This window comes from Oxyura jamaicensis, chromosome 2 (assembly GCF_011077185.1).
Source record: "Oxyura jamaicensis isolate SHBP4307 breed ruddy duck chromosome 2, BPBGC_Ojam_1.0, whole genome shotgun sequence".
Taxonomy (NCBI): domain Eukaryota; kingdom Metazoa; phylum Chordata; class Aves; order Anseriformes; family Anatidae; genus Oxyura; species Oxyura jamaicensis.
The window spans coordinates 40110480-40133205 of NC_048894.1; the positions used below are offsets into that span (position 1 = coordinate 40110480).

The 22726-nt window shown below is 42.2% G+C and overlaps 1 protein-coding gene across 7 annotated transcripts in view; it reads left to right on the plus strand.

The window, feature by feature from the left end:
- The window catches only part of UBE2E1 (ubiquitin conjugating enzyme E2 E1), a 45471-nt gene that overhangs the window by 1522 nt on the left and 21223 nt on the right, over positions 1-22726 (plus strand). For 4 of the 7 annotated variants that reach the window (XM_035318601.1, XM_035318602.1, XM_035318604.1 and 1 more), the window contains 2 exons: positions 616-704; positions 2880-2930. In XM_035318601.1, coding sequence (XP_035174492.1) covers positions 616-704; positions 2880-2930 — 140 coding nt within the window. Of the gene's footprint in view, positions 1-525; positions 705-2879; positions 2931-22726 lie in introns of all 7 variants that reach the window. The other 3 variants (XM_035318606.1, XM_035318605.1, XM_035318603.1) reach the window with 1 other exon arrangement.

The window sequence follows — 22726 nt, forward strand, 5'->3', positions numbered from 1 at the left end:
CAGCTCAGGGATTCCCGTCGGGGTCTCCCCCTGTTGCCAGTGATGCCCCACTTCCATTAGGGCGCTGGCGATGGTCGCCCCCCGGCCCGTCCCTCCCCGCCGGCCTCCAGGGAGCCCAGGGGACCCGAGCGGTGCCATTTTTATCCCCTGCACCCCTAGGCTGGGTGGCAGTGGGTGGCGATGGCTCCTCTCCCTCATGCGGTTTGGGGGAGATTACAAGGAACTGCTGTGAGCGCTTCCCTGATCCTTGCAGTCGTCCTTGTTCCAGTCCCTTCTCTCATTTCGCACTTGCTTTCCAAGAGGAAGCTTTAAAAGTCCCTTTCTCCCTTCTCCGTGGCATTAGTAGTGCAGGGGAGGCTGCTGCTCCTCCTGCTTGGCTGTAGGGCCTGAGAGGACAAGAGGGAGACACGAGGACCCTTTAAAGGGAGCATGACCCAAACACAGAGCGAGATTGTCAGCTGCCTTTCTCTGTGTGTGTTTGTGTTCACTGTTTGTTCCCCGTGCCCCATGGTGTCTCCTCTCCAGGTTGGGGTGTGTGGTGGGGGGGTCGCTATGTCGGATGACGATTCGAGGGCCAGCACCAGCTCCTCCTCATCTTCATCCTCCAACCAACAGACAGAAAAAGAGACAAGCACACCTAAGAAGAAGGAAAGCAAAGTCAGCATGAGTAAAAACTCTAAGCTGCTATCTACCAGTGCCAAGAGGTGAGGCTGCAGTCGGTTTTCTCACCAATTCAGTGCATCTTCTCTCCTTCCTCATTTCATTTTGCTCTGTTCCCCTGCTGATCTCTTGTTGCTCCCATTCCTCATCACTCTCACTTACTCACAGCCTTCCCGTGCGAAGCTGCCATTGTCTCACTTTTTCAGCGTCTCTGTGCAGTGGTGTGTGCCCAACTTCACTGCTCTCTGGTCTGTCTTCCTGCTTGTCCCTCCATTCTATCCCACATATTTTCCTGTCCCTTCTTCCTCCAGGCTGTTTTTCTGCCCCTCAATTATTTCTGCTGTCTCTTCCCTTTTCCTTATTAGCATCAGCTATAGGGATGTGGGATTGGTATGTAGGGCCTTCATTCCTTCTCTGCCACTGGAAACTATGTGGTCCTGGGTAAAGCATTAAATTTCAACATCAATTTCCCTCTCTGTGTATTGGGATGGATGTATAATGGCTTTTTTCTTTCCAGGACTGCTTTGAGGATTAATTAATGTTTATGAAGAGTTTTGAGTTTGCCTGATGAAAGGAAGATGTGGAGCCATATTACACCACTCACACTCCAGTGTGAGTGGTGTAATATACCCCAGATCTTTCCCACCATATATATTACTGCTTTTCTGTTTGTTCATCACTTATATCAAATTTTCTGTGTATGGCTCGACATTGACTAAAATAAATAATCCACTGCGGGTCCACTTGTGGACGTTCTACTCTAAAATAGTTTTTGCTTACAGGACAGAGTGGGTTTTTTTCTTTGGTTGTTGTTTTTTTTCTTTGAGAATGAAATTGTTTATATTCCAGAGTAATATCTATATGGGGGAGAGAAGCCTGCATAGAACAGTAATTCCAGAACAGCTACGTCAGTCAATTTTCTTCATCTGGACAGACTCTTGGAGCCATTCTTTTTTTTTAAAAAAAAAAAATATGCTGTTGCCCTTTCTTTTTTATTCTCTCTCTTTCACCTGAATTCAGCACTGTCCTGCACCAGTGAGCTCAGCCAGCAAATGCAAGTTTTCGAGCTCACTTAGAGCACTTCAGTAAGAATAATAAACCAGCTCACTGAAACGCCTTGCCAGGCAGCACAGAGAGGTTATGTCTCTAGGTGTCAAAAGTGGCTGGGGTTTTATGCAAATGCCCTGTCGTCACAGCTAAGTTCTCCGTGGCTTTGTGGAGTTAAGGCAGTGTGGTTATTCCAGATCTCCACTCAGCATGTTTCCATGGCAAGCTCAGAGATAGTAGCAAGCGGTGTTTACGTGTCGTGCCCTTAACTATTTTAAAAAGAAGATAGTTTTACAAGCCTGCTGATTGTAAACTGCCTGGTATGAAAAGGTTGTGGTTCTCGTGTATGACAAGTGGAAGAGAGGCCGAAGATGCTGGCTGAGTTTAGAGGAGGAGAGAGGGTGGGGAGATCTGGAGGGGAAGCTTGAGTGACAGTAATGGGACTCCGGGGAAAGGGATGATAGCTGGTTGGGCGTTTTGTGGCAAAAGCAGCGTGCTGCTGTGTGAGCCCGGAATAGTCTGGGCAGGGAGGGCAGGGTGTTGTCTGAACGTGGCGATGAGAGGGAGCGCCTGGAGTCCTGAGGGGAGGGACTCGGGGATGTTCTGTGGAAGAGGGAGAACTGAAGGTGGCAGGAACGCACAGGAGCCTTGGAAATAGATGTTCGCTTTCCTTTAGGCGTCCTTGGGAATGGCGCAGTTACTCACTCCCGTGGGGCTGCTGTTTGTTCTCGGGGGTGGTGGGGAGCGGGGGAAAGCCAACTTGGTGATGACTGCTGCTTTCAATTTGGCAAGACAAATTTCCTCCTCAGACTACGGTTTCCTCCTAGCGCTTGGCACGCCACGTTTGCAGAGGGTCCCCTTCACTTTCAAGCTCGCTAGCAGAGGAAAGGGGAGAGTCTTTTCCACCGCCCCTGTGTGGCTGGCATCTCCGTGCGAGTGTAGAGCAGTGCACCTGTCTGGGCTCGGCACACGGTGCCTGCCTGCTTTCCTGCCCCTGCACCAGGCTGTCTGTCCTGCTTGGTGTGGGTGGGCTGGCAGGAGGCTATAGCTGAGCACCTCTCTCTTACGTGGTGTTGCAAACGTACTGCGACGGTATGTCTGTAAGGCGTATGTGTTACCTGCTGCCCCACACAGCGACTTACCTTTGTTCCTTCTCGCTTTTATTGCCACAGGATTCAGAAGGAATTGGCTGACATCACCTTAGATCCACCTCCCAACTGCAGGTTGGTGCCGATTCCGTCCCTGGGGAGGGCGGGGAAGGAGAGGGGCTGAAGTGTGCTTGTGCTTGTTGTAGCTGTCCTCAGAGGTTCTGGATCGAGCAGAGGAACGGCTCTTTAGCTGACGGTGCTTTTGTGAATGCTTGGATGATATTAAATAGTTTCCAGGTGGGGGGGCCTCCAGAGATTGTTAAACGTGTGTTGATATGTGTTTTCTGTCTGTTTGGGGGTTGTTTTGGTTTTGTTTTCTAACAATTGCATTTTTATCTGTCAGACTGCTTTGTGTGTATGTTTCTGAAACTAGCCTGTAAAGAAGAGTGTGAAAACTCTCTTTTTGTTTTTGTTTTGTTTTCCTGGTTTATGAGTCTAATGCCTGACTGCACCGATCTGATATAAATTAAAGTCCTGCCAAGGAAGCAGAAAATAGTAGTATGCTACAAGCTTTTTAGCTCAGAGTCGTGTTTTAAACAGTAACTTATGGTGAAAGAGAAGCGTGAATTTGTCACTCGGTGGGTGCCCTACAGAAGCATGCATGTTAGCTGCTAAAATAACAAGCAGGGTTGTTCAGTTGCCCTTTACGGAGCAGGTTGTTTTTAAGTATGTTTTAGAAACATGTACCTTTTGTTTAAAGCATCTAGCAGGTTGATTCAGTGGCCTGAGCCTCATAGCATTCGGGGAGGAGACAGTAGTAGTGTAACATCCTTGGTTGTGCTTGTTCATTCAAGAGGAAAGTTACTTTCAGTCTGGTTTGTGTTCGCTGTTGTTGCCAAAGCACAACTCTGTTCCTATCTTCGTGCTGTGCCTGAACTGGGTTTGAGGCCTTTTGATGTTGGTAATAGCAGCAATCAAAGGAAATTCTGTGTATAAATAACTATTTAAGTTGGCCTCTTTAGTATTGAGTTGTCACCCACAAATGCACGAGAAGCTTTTTATTGAAGCTTTTTGCTGCTGTTAGTCTGCGGGGCAGCACTGGCACAAGAGTTAGCCTCTTTCAGTACCAGTCCCAAGGATCGTAATTAGCTCAAGCAGGGATGGGATGCAGCATGTGAATACAGTAGAAGTCTAGGCTGATACTATTTTTTTTGTGCTGTTTGGAAGATAACTGATGAGCTCTGAAATCTCTAGCTATGACAATATTGTTTCAGTGCCGTTAATGACTACCTGAGTATTAAAAGAGCTTCCAGCTGGTGGGTTGGAAGTGTTTGTCCTGTCTGCATCCTGACTCTGTGTCAGGATGAAGTCCGCATGCTTCCCCCTCCTCCTCCCACCATATCCTGATTTTTGTGGGAAAGAAATCCAGAAGCATGGCTCAGAAAGGCACCGAGCCTGCCTTGCTGTGTAGATAAGTGAGCCTGGATGATCAAGGGGCCAGGACTGCAGTCTGAATTTAGTGAATCTATCCAAAAGTTGTGATTATGTACGAATATGTCAGATTGCAGGCTTTATCTAAAGGTTTGTGTAAATAGTATTAGAACCCTGATTTGTCCCTGTTTCAGTTGGCACCATTCACAGGTAGATATGAGCTAGCAGACTACCTGTCAAAATAGAATATGGTTGTGAATTTTTTTATTAATTACATCGACAACTGAGGATAATGCACTTCAAGGCCTGCATAGTAAGTTTGTCTTGTTTCAGTCTTTATAAATATTTGTAAGATATATTGGAGAACAAGTCTTACGAGGAGCGGCTGAGGGAGCTGGGCTTGTTCAGCCTGGAGAAGAGGAGGCTCAGGGGTGACCTTATCGCTCTCTACAGGTACCTCAAGGGAGGCTGTAGCGAGGTGGGGGTTGGCCGGTTCTCCCACGTGCCTGGTGACAGGACGAGGGGGAATGGGCTAAAGTTGCGCCAGGGGAGGTTTAGGTTGGATCTTAGGAAGAACTTCTTTACCGAAAGGGTTGTTAGACACTGGAACGGGCTGCCCAGGGAAGTGGTGGAGTCACCATCCCTGGAGGTCTTTAAAAGACGTTTAGATGTAGAGCTTAGGGATATGGTTTAGTGGGGACTGTTAGTGTTAGGTCAGAGGTTGGACTTGATGATCTTGAGGTCTCTTCCAACCTAGAAATTCTGTGATTCTGTAATAGTAATTATTAGTTCACAGTGCAGGTAGTGATTAGTTCTCACCTGTAATGTAGTTGTAAGTACCCTGTGTTTCTTCCAGCCTTCCAATGAGTGACAGTGAAGGTGGCAACTCTTACAGATAACGCGTGAAACTGGCGTAACTGGTGTAATTGTTGCTGTCTCTTAATATGTTGATAGGTAGGAAAACATGAATGGAGAGTTTTTTGTCTGCGTGTGACCAAAGGAGTTTTGGTATTGCTCATCTTGGGGTAGAAGCCATCCTACTTCAATAAGATAGTGCTGAGAGCGAAGAACAGCTCTGCTTATGGTTAATGAGGTTCGAGTTGCACACTCACACACAGGGAGTTTGCTTCTGCAGCAGCTGTTTTGTGAAAGGGTAAGCAGGTGCCGATTGCCACAACAGTGAGATGAGTTTCGGCTATCGCAGTTACGGGGAAAGTTCACCTCTTGTGGAAAAAGAAATAGAAATAGTCAGTTTTTGAGTGTGAGAACATCGAGCAAGTGAGAGAATCTAGTTGCTGCATGATGGCTGAGGTTGCCAGAATTTGCTCTGGGGAAGCCTGCTAACAGTGTTGCTACTCCCCCCACACATATGCACTTCATATGAACTATTAGCATGCTGTGAGCGAGGTATTAAATACATCGTTTTGTACCTTACTTTCAATTTCCCTCCTTCCTATCCTCACCTTTACCTTGACCTCAAGCCCCTCTGCTGCGTTTGTGCTTCTACACGTTTTTTCAGGTGTCACTGGAGAGAGGGTGGTGGTCCTTTCCTTTTGGTTATCTTACTCTCTTCTGCAAGGCTAACCTCAGAACTTAACTATTGAGGGAGCTACATATGCTACAAGGTACTACCTGGATGCTATCCGTTATAGGGGTGCCAAAGTCTCAGATGTCATCTTTGAAAATGTGTGTCTGAAACTGTATCCTGTGTTATTTTGGAAATGTCATCCTTTTTTTTTTTTTTTTTTTTAACTGGGCATTTGGTCTTACAGCCCCAACCATCTTTCTCTTCTCCCCGCGTTCTGTGCAGTGCCTTGTGTTTGATAGCAGTTTGTGGTTGGCCATGCTTTAATTTTTGGCCTCGTTGCAAAATGCTGTTCTTGTTGCAGTCTTATTGCAGTAATGGGAGTTCAAGATATTTAACGCATCCCAGAGCAACTCTGCATATTGAAAGAAAAAGCTTTAGGTTGTAAATGATTTTTAGTAAGAACTGTTTTATTTTTCTTCTTATAAAACACCACATATAAGATGCAATTACGAATAATGAAAACCATTTGATATTTCAAACAAAATAGCTTAAAAACAAACGAGTTTCATTTTTATTTTTGTAGCTTGCAGTGACCATATTTTCATGTGTGTAACCCACAGATCAACTGTTTAAAAAAAACAAAAAACAACACACTCAACACCCTGTGATTGAGCAGCTGTGCGGGTTTTACACACATGCGGGTAATATGAGGGGAAGTTTATTCCAGAACTTCCTCTCCCCTCAGTAGTTTCCTTGCTTCTGGTTTTCCATAGCTTGCCCCGTCCCCCAGATGCTTACCTGGTGCTATTTCAAAATAGGTTTCAGACGTGAAGGTATTTTCTCAAAAAGGTTTATTTAATATACTTCGCAATGTTGTTGAGAATGTTCCTGATGGAGCTAATGCTGTTCCCGTCAGGGAGCTGGTGTAGCGTGTGTGCAGCATTTGGCTGATTCTGAACGGTTCTTGCTTCTTTTTTATGTTTTTCCCAGTAGATTAGCATCCAAGAGATCCTTAATTTTCTGTTGTCTGCAAGGTGACTTGACTTCTGATATTAAGTTATGAAAGTTAAATGTGGCTTTCAAATTCAACAGTGGTTAGTGGTTTAGATGAATTGGAGAATAACTGTTTGGACCTAAGACGTTTTAAATCTTTCAAGAGGGTACCTGGTGATTTCTTCTCCTATTTTGTGCTGTATCAGAAAGTTACAAATTGTTTTAGAACTTAAGGTACCCAGAGACACTGAACCTCTGCTCTTATGTGTCTGTTGGTGATAGCAGTACGGCGTGCCTTTGCGTTGGGTCGTGGAAGTCTGCGCCAGCACCTGTCTGCAGGCATCAAAATGCATTTCCACCTCACTATGTAGGCAGTCCTTATCTCTGTGTGTAGGTAACGCTTGTGAGTATTCTGCCAAAGCCTTGGTTCTGTCATTGTGATGAGGTTTCCAAAGCTTTAACAAAAATTAATTAAACTTTAAATACTGTTTATACTCTCTATGTCATTTATTTGACCTCCGTATCTAAGCATTTCCTGAAAGTAAATCTGCTAATTGCTGTGAGGTTATGAAATAAATGTTTTCCCCCATTTTACAGAAGGGCTCACAAAGCCGAGTGACTTGTCCAAGGTCACACAGGAAGTCTGTGGCAAAGTGGAGAAATGAATGTAAATCTCCTTTGTTTCGGGCTAACTTGCAGCTGAGCTGTTCTGCTCGAACTGTGAGCATCGGTTGTGTTATGAGCAGGGCTTTGAATTTGTGCTTTATTGGGTGTCTGGTATTGACTGTATGTAAGCATGGTAATTTAATGTTATTTTTCCCATCTGTGTAGAGGGACCAAAATGGATATTAACTAGAATTAATGTTTTTAATCTTTCTTACCCAAACTGAAACAAGTTTGTCTCCACATGGCTCATTTAAGTCCACATAGGCAAGACCAGCTGTTACTTAAACAAAAATAATTTTCAAATCTTTACTGAAGAAGACATTTGCCTGCAAGGCTTACCATCGCTTCGGAGTGAAATGCTATCACGGATTCATTATTTAAATAATAATAAAATACAGTTGTGTTTCCTGGCTCGTTCAGCCCAGTTTTTGTAAATTCGCAGAACAAGGTCCAGATCTCCCTGAGAGTCTTGTGAAAGTTAACTGTCAGCACTTAATAAATATATGTCTCGGTATAGATGGTGGGGAGAAGTGCTCTCCGCTATAATATGTGGAGTATTCATAGCTTTCAGAACTTCGCAATGTGGAATTAGGATCTCTTGGCTAGAGAGAGGTCTGCAGAAAACGTGTGGCTCAAAGGCTGTTTTGAACTCAGTAATATCTTATTCTAATTAATATATTTCGTCTACATACTGTGAAAGCCTAGCATTTGTTTTGATTACATTTGTTTTTACAGTGCTTGTAATTTTTTACAAATGTACTTTGTCAATGCATCCAGCTACAGTCATGCTTTAAGAGCTTTTGCTTTCAACTTTAGCGTATTATTGAAGCATGGATTGTTGCTGTTAAATGATAATATTGGGCTTTTAAAAATATTTTCATGCTTGGAATAGTCCTTTCTGTCCATAGCCATGTTCTAGCGTAAACTTTGGGGTCTTACATTTTGTAATTAAAAATTGCAAAATAATTTCATTAAAATCGGTTTGTTTTGTTTTCAATACACACACAAATTCTTAGGGTAAGAATGACACACATGCTGCTTTTTCTTCCTTGAAAAAAATTAAAATAAATGAACAAAAAAACAAAATGCAGATCATTTATAATGACAATTCTCAGCTTGAAAAAGTGATCTGATCACTCCTCATCTTTAATTCTTGCCCCCTCCCCGTTGTTTCTCTGAAATGCGAGTATTTTCAGTGAGAACTTTCCAGCCACAGGGTAGGAAGGACCTTCGTAATTAGAGCTCCGTGTAGCTGAAAAATACCTTTTGTCACACAAACTGCCAGTGGTTCACCATTCCCTCCCCCCTTTGTTTGGCGCACCATCCCTGGAGAAATAACTCTTCCCTTTGAAGCGGTGCATTAACTAATTTAGAGATCCTCCGCAGCTGCGTATGGTCTGTCTTGCAAAGCAGAAAAATAACACCGTTTAGAGACGCGGTGAATTCCGAGTGTTCAGAGGTAGCAGCTCCTGCAGGCGAAGTCCTCTGCCTGGTGTGCTCAGACAATAGCAGCACGGGGGCAGCTCCTTTGCCGCGGATTGATTAGTTAATATTGCAGGAATTCACGTTTCCGAAGATGTTCCTGGTTTCATTGGCTACCTTAAAAAAAAAAAAAGAAAAAAAAAAGGCACGTTTTAATAGCAAGGCTGCTGGGTTCTGTGGCAGGAGCTGGCTGATTGTGGGGTAGGTTTTGTTTGGCACATCCCAGCTCGGCAACTCCCCAGCGAGCTGCGCGCTGTGCTCCTGCATGCCAAATATCGGGACAGTGAATCGTGAGAGCGGCTGTGAAACTGTAGCACGGCTAAGAACAAAGAGGGTCAAAATCCCTCCTGTGCACACTCTCTTGTATCCCACTTAATTTTATTATTTGACTTTCAGCTTTGCTGCCCTTGGAGGGCACTGTGCAACCGTACTTATTACGCTGCAGATACGTTTTATCTGACAAATTCTGCATTTCGTCTTGGCTACACAGTCTTTAATTTGGTTTCGTTTCAGTTGTATTCCAGATCTGCAGGTCTAGGTCTTGTATTGGACACGTGTGTGTAGCAGCGGGTGATGTGTCTGGTTCTGTTTTAGGAAATATTCCTGATATGTGTATGGCACTTCATAGACATAAATGAGAAACATGGTGCGGGGGGTATTTACGCTCAAAGGGCTCGAATCTCTCCTGTCTTTTACATAAAGACAAAATTGTCCACAGAGGGAGAACTGACTGGTTTGGGGCGTTGATGAAGTGAAAAGGGATGTTTCTGCACTTGAGGGTTTCACCAGGGGCAGGCTGCTGGTGGCTGAGAGTGCTGTGGTTTCTGCTGAGCCGCCGAGGTGCAGGCTGCCAGGATGCCAACTTTGGCCCCGCTGTTCTGGGAATGAGACAGAGAGAGAGCCTGCACCCAAACCAGTCACGGGAATAAGGTTACTGGGGAGCTCCTGCATAGTGCAGCCTCTGCCTGTGCTCTTCTATAACTCTACGTGAAAGACCAGTCCTCCATACAGCACCCCTCTGCAAGTATTTAACGTACCAAACAAAAAGGATCCATCTTTTCATGTGAACAGGTTAAGAGATTATTGCACATCTGTGGAGACTTGCACACCACGTATGAAGTTAAGGGCTGTGCTTTCTTCACCAAAAGTACTTTGTGCTAAATTAATGATGTAATTTAGTCATTATAGTAGAATCTTGCCAATCTGTACATTTATTTGAATGAAATAAGTTTATGCTTATTTTTCCCTCTGAGGCTTAACAGTGGAGGTCTAAATGCTAGCTTCATTATTTTACAAGATGAACTAGAGAACATGTATTGTCAAGTACTATAAATAAACTGAAACTGTCAAAATAAACACTGTACACTTTGGAATTCAGAGGGGTTTTCTTGTTTCTCTTGCCAATTTGCAAATTTCAGCAACAAGCAGTTGGTCTTCCAAGGCATTTGTGGAAAGCATAATGGTTACTACCGTGCATTTAATACATATTTTCTGTGCGTGAGGGGCTAATTGACATCACCAGGAGAACATATCACAGACCTGCATGCTTAACTGCAACATCCAGCATGCAGTGCTGTTTTCTTTAGTAAGCTGCACTCCCTGTGACGGGAGGTGGGAGAAAAAAGAAGAACGGGGCATGCAGATTGTAGCTCGTAGTAGATGCAGTGTTTGATTTTTACATCTCCTCCCCATTTCCTCCATGACCTCACAACTGAAAATATAGATCAGGTAAGATTAAGTTGAGCTGTTTTGAGAGCTGGGCCCAGGCCAAGTTTTGGCAGTTCATTTGTTTAAGAGAAAATACGAAGTAATTGGATTAAAGAAGCTGTACGATTAATGGTGTAGAGACCTGTTAAATTTCCTTGCCTCTGTATTTCTGTGAATCAGCACAGAATTGAGGGCTCGATTCTTCCAAGGTCTTCAACTTTTAGAACCAAAAGTGTAAACCAAATCAGCGTGTTCATATTTTGGCCTTTCTTTGCATTGTGCAAATGATTGTTTGAGATGAGCGGGCTGCACTTATCTTTGCCTCTGGAGCTGCTGGCCTTGCTGGACACTAGAGAATCTCGACCTGGTGCTGAGAATTGTAAAGGCAGTAGAAATGCTGTTGGCTAGAGCAGAGGTGCTTCCTGTGGCAGGTGGACTGCTAATATTTCATGCTCTTTCTGCTGTGGATGTCTCAGCAACAGATTCTTGCCAGTGAAACTAATTCCAACATCTATTAAGGAGAGATAAGGAGAAGGGTCTCTGTTGTTGTTGTTGTTCTTTCTTTCTTTCAGTGCCTAGTACCCTACAGAGAGCTGCACCCAGGAGTGAAAAGACCCCCAAGCATTAAAAATTAATTCTGAAGTTATAGGTGGCTTTTCAAAATAGATGAATTGAAGAAGAGAAGGAAAATACTTCTTGTATGGCCTCAGAATCCTGTCAGATTTTTAGGAAACAACAGCAAAGATTCAGGATTTTTATACATGGAAGCCTACCAGCATAACTGTACAAAATGTTTCACATGCAGCTTGGATATCTCCACTGTATTTTGAAGGTGCTCATTTAGGTGATCACTGTTGTGGATATGCCATATGTTTGAAATTGTAATGTGGACAACTTCTTGAAAGTTTCAGTGTATTGCTTGGCATTCTGAACAAGTATAGGCTGCCCTGAGAAGTGCACTATAAATGGTGGAGAACGTGCAGTATATTTAATTAAAGCAGGGTTTAACTCTTGCAGATGGTTTTGAAGGATTGCTAAAAAGCGCACAGTTGTAATAACAGAGTTTTAAAGCAATTATATCAGTAGGGTAGTATACCACAAAAGGTCATTTCATCAGAAGTTTCTGATCAATCAAACTGATTGTTGTAATACCCTATTTGCACATTATTTCCTTTGTGTCTTGGTAACCTTTTTGAAGGAGATATATTAGGCGGTGCGTGCAAGCATTTATAGCTAGTGTCTTCCGTAAGTTCCTAGTAAATTGTTTATCAATAAGAATTGTCTAATATATATGTATATATTTATGAGGTAATTCTTAGTTTAGGAATCTCATCGTGTTTTGTAGTGCTCTGGCTTCTGATAAAAGTGTTTATGCTTGGGGGACAATGGGAGAAAGGGAGAAGACAATGCTTTAAATGGCTGTGCCAACTGAAATCTCAAAATGTCATGAATCTGACTGGAGTTCTCAATTGCATTAAAGCTGTGTCTTCGCTTTCCATCCTATTTCAAATCATACAACACGCTCGTGAGCTAGGAAATCAGTCAAGAAGACGTGCTAGCTACAAGAATGATCTAGGAGATCTCTGACTCGGAAAGTAACTGGTGTCAGGCCTTCGGCTTATTCTTCAGCTGCTTGTCTTTTAGTTACATCCTAGGATTTACGTCCCTAGTGAAATTTTAATGCTTTCTTTAGAATAGCATTTTTCCAATTTGTTCTATCCACTCCTTCCCCTTATGAGGTTAATTAGGTTGGAGGCGTTGGTGAGGCCGAGAGGATAAATGAATTGTAGGTGAGGAATGGAGAAGGACATAAAACCACTCAAGGCAGAAGGGCATTACATTACATTCCTGTGGACAGCCAGACTGTGCCAGACCTTAAATGTGCGTGTGAGAGACGGCCATCAGGACAGCTGAGGCAATTTCGCACTGCTTGCTGAAACAGTTGTGGCAAAGGTGGAAGTCCTCCTCTTGAATGAATGGGGAGAGCCATCCATGGGTCAGCCTCTTCTTGAGCATGAGTGACTTTTAAAAGCAGGTGAGCATATAAAACACAACAGTTTTTGCTGTGCTGCTTGTCTTACGCCCCTACCTGGGAGGTAAAGTATTCTTAGAGCAATAAAGTCAATGTGTTTATACAGCCTTACAGTGCTTACACTGCTCTGTAAATCAAGAAGACACAACCTGCTATACCTTGAGGAATGCAACGCGTGTAACAGGTGCCCAGCTGCATCTTTGCAGGCCTTCTGAAACTGCTGCGTGAGCTGCATGTGGCTCTTGAGCCATGGATTGTCCTCCTGTGCATGTGTAAGAGCCTGAGGCAGATGTGAAAAAAACAACAGTGAGGAGGAGGAAGAGAAAATTAGGGGAGGAATAACAAGAAGGGAGCAGAGATAAAGAGTGAGATAAAGGCAGAGGTAGAAATAGAGGGAGGGGAGCAGAAGGGGAAGAGCAAAATAAGCAAGCAGAAAGGGGGAGAAGTTCAAAAATAAACTTGAAACTCGGTAGCAATCAAGTAGACTAATGTTAAAGTTAGTAAGTTACAGGTTTATTTGTTGTGAACCCTGTGAACTTTCATTCCCCAAAGGAGCACACCCTGCTTTTGTACCTACTGGCAGAGAAGTATGGTCAGAGCTGCTGTTTGCTAGATCCTGTAATGCTAGGATCAGGGATATTCACGGAAACTGCTAAGAGGTTTTTTCAAAACAGATGACCAGTCCTTCTACACAGTGGAGTTATGGAATCTGTTGCCGCAGGAGGCTGTGGAGGCAGGTAGTATCAGCACACTCAAAACTGGGCTCCAAATTCACTGCCAACGGGTTTGTAAGCGGCCGTAAAGGGAGGAGTTGGGGAGCACCATCAGCACCCCGCTGCAGGGGCTGTGGATGCTGTGGGAGTACAAGGGGAGGGGACTGGAGGCAGGGGCCACAACTGCATATTTTAAGTAGCATCTGCTTTTACCACTCTAAGATACTAAACTACATGACCACCAAATAGTATTTTTACTTTCTACATGGAGTACCCACAAAATAATAAATTTATGTTCCTCTGCCCTCCTTCCCACACCCCATTGTCCCTCATTGCAGTCCACTAACTTTAGCCACATTAAATGTTTAACTTCTGCCCTTTATGGAAAGGTCCCTGCCTCTCTTCTTTTAACGCTTTGCCTTTTAAAGCGATCCCTCATTTCCTGTCACTCAGGCACTTCTCCTTGCTTTTGTGAAGGGTTAACCTTCATGTGTTAGTCTTGCTGAATTTAGACTGTAAAATTTTCAGGTCAATGGACTTCTTTTATTTTTGTCACTGTTTGCAAAGTGGTATGTAAATTTCCAGCTACGTTTAAATGTTCTTTAATAATAAAATAGCTCTAGTCCTTGGGCTCGTAGATGTCTCCCTGTTCCCTCTTCCCCTCCAAATTAAGTTCTGCTTATGTTGTGACGTTGCTTTTTTTTCTTTTCTTTTCTTTTCTTATCTGATTGAGGCAAATAAGCGAGTTGTTTTATTCAGCAGCTATTGTATTATCTTGAATATGTGATTTGGTTATTTTCCAGTTTTATGCACATCCAGGTTAACACAGCTGTTACGTTGTGATACTACTACCTTGTGGCAAGATGATGGGTTTTGAGATGTATCAGTGTTGTGTTTTGGTTTGGTTTTCCTGTTTTGGCTTGTTGTTCTTTTTCCTGGATAGTAGCAGAAATAATGAAAGTGCCCACCAGCTAATCCCTTCCCTTGCTGTCTTTGTGCTCCTACTTCACCTTCCACCTCAATAACTGGAAAGACTGTAACTATTTGTTAGGGAAATATTAGTTAAATTGCAGAGCTATTACGTGTGCTGAGACATTCCAATTCCAAGCACTTAGTATTCAGTGTGTGTACTTTAACTTCTAATGACTATAAATACTCTGTTACATTTGAGGTTTTGTAATGTATCAGGTATGTCTTGTAGATAATTTTTTTCCACAGCAAATGCAAATTTTCTAGCCCATAGACGGTGCAAGCTGTGCTTTGTACATTGCTTTATGAGGGTTTTCGGCTCTGCTTTTCATAGCAGAATCTTCTTTATGAGGAAGTGTAAAGTTCAGACAAATAATTCAGCGTTGAGATTGCTCAGGTACATGTTTCACTGCAGTGGTGAGTGTCAGAGACCTGGCAGTTTAGGGCATCTTTAATAACTGGCACTGGGTTTTGTCAGGGAAGTCTGAAAAATGGTGTTTGGGTGGTGGAGCCTTTGGCTGGTAACGCTTTGCAGTGGGGATGCAGTACGCTGGCAGAGTCCAGATAGAAGCTAGGATAAAGGGCTGAGGGCAAGCGGGGACGTGCTGTGTCTCTCACGGCTGGCTGAACAGCTGGATGGGATTTGTTAGTGGTTCACAGCTTGGCTCAAAGAGAGATAAGGAAGCAGCACTGGTCGGGGTCTGGATCTGGGAACGAGAATGGTGTGTTAGCTAGTGAAGCCTCTTTGTTTGCAGCGATCTTCACTGACTTAGAACAAATGGGAAGGGGCAGAGCTGGAGTTGGTGGCTGAACTATGACACACAAGGGGAGTCTGAAAATACGGGGTGGGGTTAGATGTGGCCCTTAGGAGCAGAGAGCAACAGGGGAAAATTGCATTTTGCCAGATGCCTTTCCAGTAGTAAACCTGCCATTCTCTTGCACAAATTCTCAGCTCCCTCTGTGCTCGTCTCCCAGGCTGTCTTCATTGCAATCTAACGTGCACCAAGTCAGTGCAATGGCCTGAGTTCTGCGTAAGAGAGCTGGTGTGCCTGTTCTGCACCATGGAGCTTCCCCTCTTTCTGCACACCACCACAGGCTTGTAAGGAGCTGTGCTGGTGTCTTCCTGCCTCCTTGCCCTGCCAAGTTGAGCAGGCTCTGCACCGTTCTTCCTGTGGTCACAGCGATCCTTCTGCAGTAAGCCATGGCATCTGGAAAACTCTGCAGCCCGCGTCTGCAGGGAAACAAAGAGGCAAGGTTCTTCTGCTGGCAGAAATAAAATGTTTATGAGGAATTAAAAAAAAATAATTTGGCAAAACCTTTCTTGTATTATTAATTTACTTGCAAATGAAGTCGCACTGATCATCGGAACTACTGAATGTGTATATAGATTTTTTTTTCAATTGTTTAAATATTCACATCATGAATCAAAGGGAAGGAGGAATGTATTTTTAAAGTACTTGGGGTTATCCCAGTTGACAATTTGAGTGCGAGGTATGCATAAATTGGCATTTATCATCTTTCTTTATGCAGTACTCTTTGGTCATTGGAAAAGTGTATTTTATTATCTTGGAAGGGTTGTAGTCAGAAGGATGCTTTGAGGTTCTTCTCTTTGGGGTTGTGAGGATGTCTGAAAAGTACAGCAGGTGAGCCTGTATGTACACACAGTTGTGTACACCAAGCAAATGCAGTGTTCTTTGGTCACTATTTTTATTAGTCGTTCACTCATGTACACATTAAATGTCATATCTAGGAAGTCATCTATTTGCTGTTTTAGTAAATGCTTTATTTTCCGAGAGAATCTCATTTTCTGAACGTTAAAATAGTAGTGAAACTGTGATGTTTGCTTAGATTGGTTTTCCTGAAAGATAATGTGTCATATCCTACTGACACCCTAGGTCAAGGGCTACATTTCAGCCCTTGCTGAAGCTAGCAAGTGAACTGTGTCCTGAAACAAGTGCCTTTGTGTGTGTCTGTGTTCATGTTAATAGAGTTCAAGGTTGCCAGAAGAGCTGTGGGTTTTAATTTAAGTCTTATTTACCCATTCTTTCTTAAAGTGTCAAACTCTTTACTGAACTACTTGAGCACCTGACTGTTTCATGTACATCCAGTGATTTTCTTTTTCTCAGCTGGTTATGTGCAAGTAGGGAAATCAATATTTATTGATTTATTTATTTAATTCTTCATTTCTTAATTATGCTGATGCACTGGGTGGTAGGATGCACCTTGCTTTTGGTTTCTGGAGGAAAGATTTCTTTTTTATTTAATGTGCTGCGATTACATAGGGCTATTCTCTGTTAGGGATTATATGATATGATTATGCAGTGATTCTCTCTTCCAAGGGGTCATGTGTGTGATCTCTGGTCAGTAGAGAAAAGCTCACACTTTTGACCTTTACGTCTCTTTGGGCCCATTAGCTCTTGGACATAGTGGTGCTTCTAATATTGCTTAATTGTTCCAAAGAGATCATTTGTGCTTACTCTGTTACTGCCATTTGATGCTCTCTCTACACACCCTGCCAAAAAACACGGTATATTACATTTTTATTGTTATGTAAAGCAGCCGTAAAACAAACCATGTGGTTGTGCAAGTGTATTTGAAATCTTTGCTATTGGCTACTTCATTTTTTTCCCCTTTTCTCTAACTCTTACATTTACGGTTTTACCTCCACGGGGAGCTAATGAAAAGCAAACATATAGGCTGTTTGTTTAAAAATAATAAAAATAATGCCATGTTCAAATTCATGTGGCTTACTTACTCGTATTTATTATCCTGTTTCACAGTGTAAGAAAAGCTAGGGCGTGCTGTGCTGTTTTGGGATATGCGGGAAGGGTGAGGGCAGGGATTGCTTTTTGTCTCTGTGCGTTAGTTTGACTGTTATGGTTCTCTGATTTTTAGGAAAATTAAATAATTGTAGGGTGAATAAGCACAGAGCAAACAAAGGAAAAAGATAAATGCATGTGCACTAAGTCATTGATCTAGAGGAGGGAAGGTGTTCTTTTCTTAATACTTGCATGCCTGTAGGGGATCAGTCCTGTGTGCATCGTTAGCACCCTCACTGCACTATGAATAGTAATTTATGTTGTGTGTTCAACTTTCTCTTTGCAAGTACTACTGAAGAAAATAAAGTACTTATTTCAGTTACCTTATTTTACTTCCCCCCTCCCCCTCCCCCCCCCTTTCTGTACCTCTTCTGGTGGTGGTAGTAGTAGTAGCGCGTGTCTCGGGAGTGAAATTAGTAAATGCATCTATTTATTAAGGGTCTGACTTTCAACATTAGCTGTTTACAGTAAGAGTACTTGTGGAGATGATGAGTCTCTTGATCATTCTTAGCCCTAATGGGAGAAGTGTTTAAAAACAGCACATCAGCCACGGGGCAGCCTCTCTTACAACTCTTCATCTACATCGGTCACAACTGCTGAGATATTTTTAATATATAGATTTTCTTAGTTTAGGGTATTCTTCTGCTTTAACTGGAGCTTGCATAGCTTAGATGCTGCTTTCCACTATTCAGAAACATATCTGAACTCGTTTGCCTTCCTCCTATAGTATGTGTGCTGGGGACACATGCAGACTTGTTGGGGGTGGGCTCTACTTGGATTTAAGGAACGGAAACAAACTGTAATGATGAAAAGATGCTTAGGACAGGGAATGTGTGTTTGGATTTTGCCAACAGTTCAAGAGGAAGCCTTAACAGTAATGAAGGCTCTAAACAGTGCCTTGCTCTACCTCATTGTGTGTTTTGCAGTAGATGAATTGTTCAAGAAGAATGAGAACATATTACAGGTGCCAGGTTTCAACTTTGAAATAAGTGAAGTAGCTTTTAGCTTGTTTTTGTTTTGCCCACCATTTAATTTAATTTAATTTTGCAGATTATGAGGTAATAAATAGTAATTTACAAGCTTTAAAACTTCTAGATTATTATCTGTTCATCTATTATCTCTTCAACAGCTCTGAGAGAACAGTGTTGCATCTGATTTGCTAGTGGTGTGTTTATAGTATGCGTGTGTGTACAAACACCCCTTTCACATTCACTTGCCAGAAGGCAGTTATATTTCTGAGGAAGTTAGGGGCTGCTTTCTGTTTGCTTTTGCCATCTCTCTTTTTCCCATAACTGTACAGATGTAGCTGTACGGAAAATACTTATTCTATGATCAACTTTCTTTTTCTTCAACATTTAACTTGACTTGAAAAAGTTGTCAGAATTCATATTTTCCTAAACTCCAAACATTGCATCGCCCAGGAGAAGTGCACATGGGAAAGTCTCTTACTTGCAGGCAAAACAGACCCCAAGGATAATGCCAACTTTCTAATCCCAGTGTTACAAACGGTGAGGCCAAACTTCTCGTCGTGACTGAGAGCAAAAGTTATTACCTATGATCAGTGCTGCATTATTTTGTAGAAAAAATAATTTGCCACAGTGATGACAGAATTCTAGATCTGCTGTTACGGAAGACTGTGTAGGAGCACGTGTGAATCTAAGCAAAGGGACAGAAGGAGACTGATTCTCTTTTATCAGTCCTAAGTGGCTTGTACTTTCGCCGTGCTGCTACTGTAGCAGATGCTGTTCACTTCAGTTGACATTGAAGTGAGTTAGTACACCTATGGAGACGTACAGATTTTGTGTATAAATATGCAAATGTGTACAGATGCACACACATACGAAATATTACGTGTATGATAGAAACTGTACCTTTATCACTCAAGTTGGTTTGAAGATGTATGACATTTTTAGAAAACTCGGTTTTAGTGTCATCACACTTGATTAGAATGCCTCATTTTGTATTTCAGTCACTTGGGTTTCCTTTTTTCCATCCAATACTTCTGTCAGCAAGTAAGAACTAATTGAGCTCTTGTGCCCTTGACTAATCAGAGCAGGCTGGTGGCTTTCCCTCAATCTTTGCAGGGTTTTGACTTGGAAAAGTGAACTTCTGAACTGTGTAAGGTCACTTTGTTTCATGAACTGTTTCATTGTCGAAAGTATAACCTTAAAAAAAATCCCAATGATGTATACTGTCAACAAGAGCTTCTCTGTTCCAGAAATTTGTTTTCAAGTCCTGAAAACTGGTCACGTATAGCTAATGCCTTCTCACCAGTAACTAATGTGTATTAATGATGCTGGTGTAAAGATGAAGGATCCCATGATACTGTAAAATGAAGCACTGTGATGTAAACGTCTTTCCTTTCCTCAAGTAGCGTGTTATTTCCCTAAGCACAAGATAAAACTAGATTATTCAAAATGAAGAGTCTGTAGTCCTCAGTTAAGTAGCATGACTTAAAAGGGCTGTGATCGTGGTGTCTAAGGTACATTGGTTTTATATTTGTCCTTTTGAATTACTGTTGTGATTTTCAGTACCTCACCCGAGAAAGTTTCAGCCAAAAGAGTGCAAATATGCATAGAACTTGCTTGAATGATACTTGAGAGGTGGGTAGTACTTCCTACAGAAACTGCCAGACTTCTCAAGTATTTTTTTTCGCTGCATTCTGTGGATTTACTTGGATGGTTTGGTGCTGGTTTGATTGCAGCAGTGTCTCAGTTGTTGGCAGGTGAGGGAAGTTGCAATCATGCCCAGCCAGCCACGCTGCAGGCTGGCACTGGTTTGGAGGGTGGGTAACCTTTGTATTTAGGGATACAAAATCCTATAGCCTAGGTAATGGAGAGCTCTGGAGCTTCTCTGAGTTGTCCTTTCTGTCCTGCAATAACTAAATCAAGCAGGACTTCTGCTGAAATTATAACCAATGTCATCAGGCTGTAACCCTGTGACGTCCCACTGAAGTCATCTCCCATTGTTTTTGTAAATTGAATGTTGTCTCTGCGGAGATCCCTGCTTTATGAGACATTTTGGTTGAAGCAGTGGTTGTGTTTGGTGCAGTTTTCACCCTGATAATAGCAGTGGTATGCAAATACAGAGGAAGTTTCCAGAAATGCCTCCAAAGACTCTGGCATTGATCCCTTTTAAACCGTTCATCTGTGACGCTGATGATGGCATCTGAGGACTTGCTTGTGCTCACAGAGTAAGCAGGAACTGTTGGCTGTAGCTGCTTTTACAATGAAGTTTAAAATAGCTTGCTGAATATATGTGATATCAGAGGTTCGGGTAATGTTACACGATAGGTGCTCTTTCTTTGTTATCGTCCCTTTCCCTCCTGGCATCTTCAGAACACGTGCTATATTTCGTTTGGTTGAAGTTTGTGAATTTTATTCTTCAAATATAGGTGTACTAGCATTGACCAGGGGACCATTTTTTCTAATGCTTGTAGCTGTTTTCTGATGTTCTCTCATAAACCTCTTGCTCAAAATTCATGAAGTTTGAGTTTCTTTACTTCCTTCACTTGTTCGTCTTTCTCTGATTCTACTAGTGGACAGCCAAGTTTACTTTGCCTGGAAGAACCCAGCCAGGATGAAATACTTCAGTCCTTTATTTAACTGGTAACTTCATGCTGCACTTAATACGAGTGTCGAGAAGAAAATAGATTGGAAACATCTGTTTTGTTTTTCTCATAACATAAGAACAAAGAGATATTCTATCGAAATCAAAGGTGGCAAATACAAGAGTAATAAAAGGCAGATATTATATGGATTTTATACTTCTAAATAGACTATGGAACTTACTGTCACAGGAAATTATTGAGGCAAAGATCGTAACAGGATTTGAAAAAAGAATTGGGCAGGCATGTGGCGGTCATGAATACTCAAAGAAATTCTTATTAGTTAGGATGATTCTGGAGCAATATTAAACCATGCAAGTTAGTCTTGAGATGTATTGGAAAGGCATGTTTTTCTTGTGTTCCTTTGGATTAGGCTTGCTTGCCTACAGATTAAAATGTACTTGAATTCTGCACCTTGCACAGAAATCATTTTGTCCAATCCGGGCTTGTACATAAGCAAGCATTTTTTCTCTCTCCCTTCTTCCACATACACACGTACACACCTGCCTTGCATCTCTTCAAATATTTTCTTTGTCCCTTTCTGTATCCTTTTTCCACGTCCCTTTCCATATCCACTCACGCGAGAAATGACCACTTTGCATCGGGTCTGATCAGGTTGCAAGGGAATGCCTACGGAAATGACCTATAAAACGAAGAGCAGAATCCGAACACTTATGAATGATTAATACCTACACAGAGCAAGAGCCACAAAGTTGATTAAACTTAAGTATGCTGTGATGAGTGAAATCACTATTTTTGTAAAGGAAGCAACGATGGTAGCAGGCTTTTTACCATGTCTTGGTTTTTTATAAGAGGCACTTTAAATTATGGTATTAATTCCACAGAGTGGAAAAATATCAGGAGTGAAATAATAAATATGTTAAAAGGTTTGACTATTGTAGCTGACATTTATGCCTGCAGATCTCAGCAGGGCTTTAAACCATACAGTTCCTACACATTGGGGCTAGGAAGGAGAAATATCTGCTTGATATACAGAAGGCTTTTTTTTTTTTCTTCAGCATTGGTAGTATCAGAAGGAAAAGAAAAAAAGGTAGTTGTACAGAAAAATATTAGGAACAGCAACTAGAAATCCATGGGCGTTAGCCAAAATATTCAAATTCTCTTTTTGGGAGTTTAGGAAAGGTAATTTGAATAAATCACCTGGCTTTAAAGGAGAAAGAACCTTAAAATGTCTCCTGTGGAGGCGTTCAGCTCTTTTTGCAGAGCTTGTATGTGTTCCTTTGTAAGATTCTGCTGTTCCGTAATTACCTAAAAACCATGGTTGGATTAATGACAGAGCAAAGCTTGTTGCTTGTATCAAAAATGCTCAGCATCAGTTGGTAACAAACTCTTGGAGTTTTTTCTTCCATGAAAAATACAATGCTCTGTCTCTTTATGGAATTCAGGAATGGCAAAGATGCTTCCAAAAGTGTTCTGTGCTGACAGTAAACGTGAGGAAGAGAAATGGCATAAATAATCACTGGGCTGAGTGTGATGAAGCAGGCCTGCAATCTAAGCACTCTGCAGCAACCTGCCCTTTGCAGTCACTTGTTTTTTCCAGGTCCCCAAAAGTGATTCCTTTGTCCTGCACTGCATATGAATTTGTTCTGATGAATTTGATGGGAGTTTTGCCACTGACTTCATCTAGCCCAGACTTCTATAAAAGCTCTGGCTTCTAGAAAGGGACAATGCAAATGTGTTTGCAGACAAGGATGAATCTTTAACAACACGTGCTCTGCTGCAAGCTTCTTACTTTGGAAGCAGGGAAGAAACTTACTCTTTTCTGACATGCTCATTAAAGGTACACCTATGGTGGAAAGTGTTCCCATTTTGGAAAAAGAAAAGGGCAATAAGTATTTCTGGCATGTGAATGAGAAAAAGTCTTAATATGGATGTGTACAAAGTAATGCTGGACAGCATTAAACAAAATTTGATGGACAAGGTATATCTCACAAGGAATATTGGAGAAGTAGGTGCCTTTTAG